Source organism: Nymphaea colorata, chromosome 3, assembly GCF_008831285.2.
Source record: "Nymphaea colorata isolate Beijing-Zhang1983 chromosome 3, ASM883128v2, whole genome shotgun sequence".
In the NCBI taxonomy this organism is placed as follows: domain Eukaryota; kingdom Viridiplantae; phylum Streptophyta; class Magnoliopsida; order Nymphaeales; family Nymphaeaceae; genus Nymphaea; species Nymphaea colorata.
This window is the reverse complement of record NC_045140.1, coordinates 1784134-1791352: the sequence shown is the minus strand read 5'-3', so window position 1 is coordinate 1791352 and position 7219 is coordinate 1784134. Positions and strand designations below refer to the sequence as shown.

General features: G+C 44.4%; 1 protein-coding gene across 1 annotated transcript; it reads right to left on the bottom strand.

The window, feature by feature from the left end:
* Positions 1 to 746: 746 nt before the first annotated feature.
* LOC116250594 (extensin-2-like) lies at positions 747 to 4473 on the bottom strand. Its single transcript, XM_031624337.2, has 3 exons — positions 3261 to 4473; positions 1177 to 2807; positions 747 to 1077 (listed from the first exon to the last, which is right to left on the bottom strand). The coding sequence occupies exons 1-2, from the start codon at positions 4345 to 4347 to the stop codon at positions 1204 to 1206; spliced, it is 2691 nt and encodes an 896-aa protein (XP_031480197.1). The 5' UTR covers positions 4348 to 4473; the 3' UTR covers positions 747 to 1077; positions 1177 to 1203.
* Positions 4474 to 7219: the final 2746 nt, after the last annotated feature.

The window sequence follows — 7219 nt, the reverse complement described above, 5'->3', positions numbered from 1 at the left end:
AACGTGGTTCTTGCAATCATCCTGCTAAAAATGAGAATAAAATGAATGGTTCTCTTCTGAACAGCGTCCATTGGTTAAGCGGGAAAGAAAGAAACTCCACCCAATAATATTCATGGCAATGCTATTAAAATATAGCTGTGATAACGACAATAACCACGTAATAGTTTACTGTGATACTTTTTTCCTTTGGAAGCTTTCATGTAGTTGTCAATTTTTTTCTTTCTCTACCTAAACGACGGCCTTCAAGTCTTTGAATTTGATTTAAACCAGCCAAACTTTTTTGGCAGACGTCTCAGGTTAAAATATATCTGTAGCAGTTTCCTGTATTATTTTTGCAGATGGGTGTTGGCTCCCATAATGGAAAAGAAAAATTGGATCGTCTTAATAATACTTTATTCAATTTGGCTGGATTATTCAGCATGAGCTAGTTTGCCCAAGAGACCAGAAGTGGATCTAGTAATTGAACACAGGTCCCCCTTTATAAAAACACCAAACATAGTTGGTGACCTCTCTCACCAGAATGTGGAATTAACATGGTGTGCAAATCGAAGGCTGGCTGGAACTAAGATTTAAGAACAATAGAGTTTGTTTCTGGAGATAGATCGAAAATGGCAGATACTTGAATGAAAAATTTTCAACCTCTTAAGTTTGAAAGCGAGTATGGAATAGTTTGTTAAATCGGCATCACATGTTATTTCGTTGTGGAAAATGTGTGCGTGTGTCATAGAGAGAGAGAGAGAGAGACAGAGAGAGAAATTTCCATTTTTATTAACAGAGTGTGCATAGTGCACTGCAGGATCTGATACTATATAGGCCTCACAAAACGAGTAAGAACGAATCTGGATTGTACAATAACAACAAATAAATTCTTGAAACTGGCCAAACTTTGTGATCAAGAACTCTTCTTCTTCAAGGTTCTCCGGCCAACCCCCTTAGTGAAGCTAATTCTATTAGAGTAGACTAACAGCAGAATGTGCAAGATGGCAACCATTGGACTCTCGAATTCTTCACATCCTGTGATCCCCGACGATGCCTTGGATCGCTTATTCCCTACTAATGCAAGAGTCCTATCAAAACCTGTAACACAGGGTTTGTTTCAAAATATGAGAATTTAAGTAACAAATATACTGCTGTTTAGAATGACTATTAAAGAACATCTGTATTGAAAACACTTACATGATCGATAACGCTGCAAAGTCGGCCTTAGTTGTATCCGGCTGGTGGCGGTGGGGACTTGTAGTAGTACGGAGGGGGTGGTGAAGGTGATGGTGGTGGAGGTGAATGGTAGTAGTATGGTGGAGGAGGAGATGGCGATGGTGGTGGTGGGGACTTGTAGTAATAAGGGGGAGGTGGTGATGGAGAAGGTGGCGGTGGGGACTTGTAGTAATAGGGAGGTGGTGGTGAAGGGGACGGTGGTGGTGGTGAGTGGTAGTAGTAGGGAGGTGGAGGTGACGGGGATGGTGGTGGTGGGGACTTGTAGTAGTAAGGGGGAGGTGGTGATGGGGACGGTGGTGGTGGGGATTTGTAGTAATATGGAGGAGGCGGTGAAGGAGATGGTGGCGGCGGTGACTTGTAATAGTAGGGAGGTGGAGGAGAGGGCGATGGTGGTGGTGGGGACTTGTAGTAGTAAGGGGGTGGAGGTGAGGGAGATGGAGGTGGGGGAGATTTGTAATAGTAGGGTGGTGGTGGAGATGGTGAAGGTGGTGGTGGGGACTTGTAGTAGTAGGGTGGAGGTGGAGATGGTGATGGTGGCGGTGGGGACTTGTAGTAGTAGGGAGGAGGAGGAGATGGCGATGGTGGTGGCGGGGACTTGTAATAGTAGGGGGGTGGGGGTGATGGGGATGGTGGTGGAGGAGATTTGTAGTAGTAGGGAGGTGGGGGAGATGGAGATGGTGGTGGTGGAGATTTGTAGTAGTAGGGTGGAGGAGGGGATGGAGATGGCGGGGGCGGGGACTTGTAGTAATAAGGAGGCGGAGGCGACGGAGATGGTGGTGGGGGAGACTTGTAATAGTAGGGAGGAGGAGGAGATGGCGATGGTGGTGGTGGGGACTTGTAATAATAGGGAGGGGGTGGTGAGGGCGATGGTGGTGGCGGGGATTTGTAATAGTAAGGAGGTGGAGGAGAAGGTGATGGTGGTGGAGGAGACTTGTAGTAATATGGTGGTGGTGGAGACGGCGATGGGGGTGGTGGGGACTTATAGTAGTAAGGAGGTGGTGGTGGAGAATGGTAATAGTATGGTGATGGCGGGGGTGGGGATTTGTAGTAATACTTGGGCGGTGGTGGTGGCGGTGACTTATAGTAGTAAGGAGGAGGTGGTGGTGATTGGTAGTGGTATGGTGATGGTGGTGGAGGAGACTTGTAATGGTACTTTGGTGATGGCGGTGGCGGAGATTTATAGTAGTATGTAGGAGCTGGTGGTGGTGGGGACTTGTAGTAGTAATGATGTGGTGGTGGTAATGCGGGAGGAGGCTTGGGGTGGTAGTGGTGTGGGGGATGGTGGTGGTAGTGGTGGTGCTTGCAGAACTTGTATGGCTTTTCAGAAGCAAAAGCGAATGCCTTGGCTTTGAGAACTATCTCACCATGAGACTCTGATTCAAGGAATAAAGAAGCACCAGATTTGCCATGGCCGACGTTTGTGGGAATGTTGCAGAGAGAGCCCTTTGGTGCGCTGTGGAGCTTGGCTTTGCAGGTCTCGTACTTTCCATGGAAGCCTTCTAATTCAATGTAGTATTTTCCGTTCTTGTTTGTTTTCCCAAAGAATGAAATCTTCTTGGATCCCTCTTTACAAATCACTTCAATTGTGGCACCTGTTCGGCCATCAACATATGGTCAGCGAGAGAGAGAAAGAAAGAGAGAGAGAGAGAGAGGGGAGTGAAGCTCTTGATGTTCATCTTCTCCAACTCATTCAAAGCAAAAACATTGGAGTTTAGCCTTTAGAAGGCTTAAATTATTGCTGAAAGTATGTACCCTTTGAGGGTCCACATCACTTCAAAGAGGTTGTGGCCGAAACGTGTCATCGCAAGCTCATGCTGACCTCATTTTGAAATTAGAAAATAAAAAGTAACAAAGAAAAAATAGCCCGCAATATTGAACATGTTCTGGGAAACAATTATTATGATTTATGCTTTCGTCACACGAAAATCAACATGTTTTTCAAAAAAATTTGAAGAAGAGAGTTGTGAAGAAAAGAAAAACACTGACCAGAGGAGAGAAAAAGGAAATATGAGAGGGTCATTGCATTCCATGGAGAATATGCTTACCAATGACAAGTTTTTTCTCATGGGACACAAGCTTCTTGTGTGGCCAATCGTAACATGCGTAGCAGTAGACGCTTCCAACCACGCTGACATGGAGATGGTGGTAGGGGTGGTGATGGTGTGGAGGGTATTTGTGGTGGTAAGGCGGCATTGGATGGGCTGGTGGTGGCGGAGAGTGGTAGTAGTATGGGGGTGGAGGAGACGGTGATGGTGGTGGGGGTGACTTGTAGTAGTACGGTGGTGGTGGGGATGGTGAGGGTGGTGGCGGGGATTTGTAATAGTATGGTGGGGGTGGCGACGGTGAAGGTGGTGGTGGGGATTTGTAGTAATACGGTGGTGGCGGCGATGGTGAAGGTGGCGGTGGGGACTTATAGTAGTAAGGTGGTGGTGGAGACGGTGAAGGTGGTGGCGGAGACTTGTAATAGTAAGGTGGCGGCGGTGAAGGTGAAGGCGGTGGTGGGGATTTGTAGTAGTAGGGTGGAGGAGGAGATGGGGAAGGTGGTGGTGGTGATTTGTAGTAGTAGGGAGGAGGAGGAGATGGGGAAGGTGGTGGTGGTGATTTGTAGTAGTAGGGAGGAGGAGGAGATGGGGAAGGAGGTGGTGGGGATTTGTAATAATATGGTGGAGGAGGAGATGGGGAAGGTGGCGGCGGAGATTTGTAGTAGTAGGGCGGAGGAGGGGAGGGGGACGGTGGTGGTGGTGACTTGTAGTAGTAAGGTGGTGGAGGAGATGGAGAAGGTGGTGGTGGTGATTTGTAGTAGTAAGGTGGCGGAGGAGATGGGGAATGTGGTGGAGGGGACTTGTAATAGTACGGTGGCGGCGGTGAAGGAGAAGGTGGTGGTGGAGACTTGTAGTAGTACGGTGGTGGAGGAGAGGGGGACGGAGGCGGCGGTGATTTGTAATAGTAAGGAGGTGGCGGCGACGGCGAAGGAGGTGGTGGTGATTTGTACATATAAGGCGGTGGTGGTGGTGACGAGTAGGGATACTGGCCGGAGACTACAGCATTGCTAGCAGAGAACCATACCACAGCAGCAAAGAGCACATGAGGCCAAAGGCGACCCCATTTGGGGTCCCCGGAGTGGAGGACCATTCCGCCGGAAAATCACCAACTCAGGCAACTTTGCTTTCCCCCCCTTGTTTCCAGATATCTGGAAACGGTGACAGGAAAACAATGTGGAGGGGGAAGAAGAGGCCTGAGTCTGTGCTAGCACGCACTTAGGTCTCTCTTTATATAGATTCCTTACCTCACTGTGGAGCTGTCATCTAAGTGATATTTTAATTCAAAAGATGCAATGATTCTCTCTCTCTCTCTCTCTCTCTCTCTCTCTCTAGATTTTCTCTCTCTTCCCAAAATTTTGAAACTTTCCGTGCAGACGGAGTCACCAAAGAACAAGTCATTCCTCAAGTTATAAAATTTTAATTTTTTTTGAAAATCATGTTGTGTTAGGTTTATTTGGGGCATGATATAAAGTGATCAGTACTTTTCCCAACTCTCCTGTTACTACCAGTTCTTTATGAGATCCAATTTACTTGGACGAAGGTATCACCTTGACACTACCCACTCAAATGGATAGGAACTACACGAATTCATTATAAACATGGCCCTAAAGGAGCGGTCCAGTAAACTGCAGTATTCAATTTCCGATCCATTGAATTCGTGTTAATGCATATGTTATAAATGGATGCTACAGCGATTAAAATGGCGGGAAAAGATAAGTCTATTAAATTATCATTGTAAATTGAAAAACTACTTACATTATTCGACCTCCTACCAACATACATAAGAGGACGGCAAGAACTTAAAGCATCGGGAAAAAAATAAAAGAAAATTCTACAATGAGTGTATCACATTTGGAGAGCTGATCTCCACTGGTTATATCTAAAGTCTTACATTCAGTCTAAAAAGAAACAAGTAATAATCGAACGAGTTGCATGTGCAGTCTCTCTCTCTCTCTCTCTATCTCTCTTCTTCTCTCTCTCTCTCTCTCTCTATATATATATATATATATATATATATATATATATATATCAAAGGCACGTGCGGAAAAGGTGGAAATATCTAGGAAGGAGAGTAATTTACAGGTGACGTAGAGAGTTGGGCCAACCGGCTACAGTCCACCCAACAGTTTAATTGCACGAAGTGAAGAAGCCATTGACGACTGCATGTGCATAGTTTTAAGTAAATCCTCCAACCCAACAGCTTTCTTCTTCTTTTCCAGTAGTCTTAAAGATTCCTACTTGTTTTCCATCTTTAATGGAGGCCACCCCTCCTCGTCTTCCTACTACTTTTTTACCTTTTTTCCTCACCACCCTTTATTGCCTTGGAGAAACTCATCATCCATCTCCAGTTTTTACGTAGCGTGCACATTCACCGATTCCTTCTTCTACCTTTTCTCTTTTCTCTACTTTTCCTTTGATATAATTATTACATTTGTTTTATTTCGTCGGCCCCCAAGAAAAAGGGAAGCTCAAAAATTATAACTGTTCGCTTTTAAGACTTAGAATATATATATATATATATATACATATATATGTTGAGAATATCAACTTACAAATACTGAAGTTGCACGCAGATGGCCACATAAGACTCCACCCCAAATCAAAGATGATTTTGACATGAACTTAGAACAGATTTAATTTTATCCACCAGCATCCTCAGTTTCTTGATCTTGGTAAAGTTTGGAATTGTTTGATGCCAGGGAGGTAAAGAGATTCTTATCAATTGATGCCAATAGAAGGAGAGATGGCTTTCAATGTTCCGCATGTGGTGGGCTTTACTCTGTCGGGCCACATTCACTAAGCATGCGAGAAATGAAAGGGATTGATCAACGTGAAAATTGCTGCTGAGACCTAAATACGTCTAGATTTTATTTTATTTCCGATCTGAGATTTTAAGTGATTATAATCACTGAAGATCCAAGGTTCAATTTAGCATCCCATTTCTTGGGATCTGTAATTTTTTGGTGAGTGGTGCAATCACGTACTATCAAATATACCCTAAATATTTAAGTGGGTTTCAACTAGCAGTGAACAACTAGTCGATCTGCTCGAACTTGACTCGTTAAAGCTTTGTTCATGAACGAGTTCGAGCCGAGTCATTTGCTTAACGAGTCGAGCTCGAGTTCATGAGTCAACTCGTTCAAATAATCGGGTTGAGTTTGAGCTCAACACGTAACTGCTGAGTTGAGCTTGAGCCTTAATCGAGTTTGTCGAGCCTTAATCAAGTCGATGTATTCAAACAAGTTTACGAGTTTGTCGAGCCTTAATCAAGTCGATATATTCAAACAAGTTTACGAGTTTGTCTAGCCTTAATCGAGTCGAGCTTGAGCTCAACATGTAACGATGAATATCAATTCTATTCAAACGAGTTTGTAGAGCATTAATCGAGTAGAGCTTGAGCTCAACACGTAACCATGCATATCAATTCTATTCAAATGAGTTTGTCGAACTTTAATCGAGCAGAGTTGGAGCTCAACACGTAATGATGCATATCAATTCTATTCAAACGAGTTTGTCGAGCGTTATTGTAGTCGAGCTCAACACTTAAACTGCCAAGTTGAGTTTGAGCCTTAATCGAGTTTGTCTAGCCTTAATCAAGTCTATATATTCAAATGAGTTTACGAGTTTGTCGAGCCTTAATCAAGTCGAGCTCGAGCTTAGCACGTAACGATGAATATCAATTCTATTGAAACGAGTTTGTCGAGCCTTAATAGAGTAGAACTTGACATCAATACGTAAGGATGCATATCAATTCTATTCAAACGAGTTTGTCGAGTGTTATTGTAGTCGAGCTCGAAATCAACACGTAACTGCCGAGTCGAGGTCGAGCTGCTTCCGTCGAGTTTGTCTTCTCGCCAGAATCTTGATTGGGTTCGGGGGACTCGGTATATGATTCAGGTGATTGAATCCAAGATCTGATAAGCACGATTCTACCCGACCGTACGAGAAGTTCAGCTTTTACC

What these genes read in the sequence shown, in the direction of transcription:
- LOC116250594 (XM_031624337.2), bottom strand. Translation starts at nt 4,347, where the DNA reads ATGGTCCTCCACTCCGGGGACCCCAAATGGGGTCGCCTTTGGCCTCAT. An exon ending in TGAGAAAAAACTTGTCATTG is followed by an intron (nt 2,808 to 3,260) that starts GTAAGCATATTC and finishes ATGGCCGAACAG; the next exon opens with GTGCCACAATTGAAGTGATT.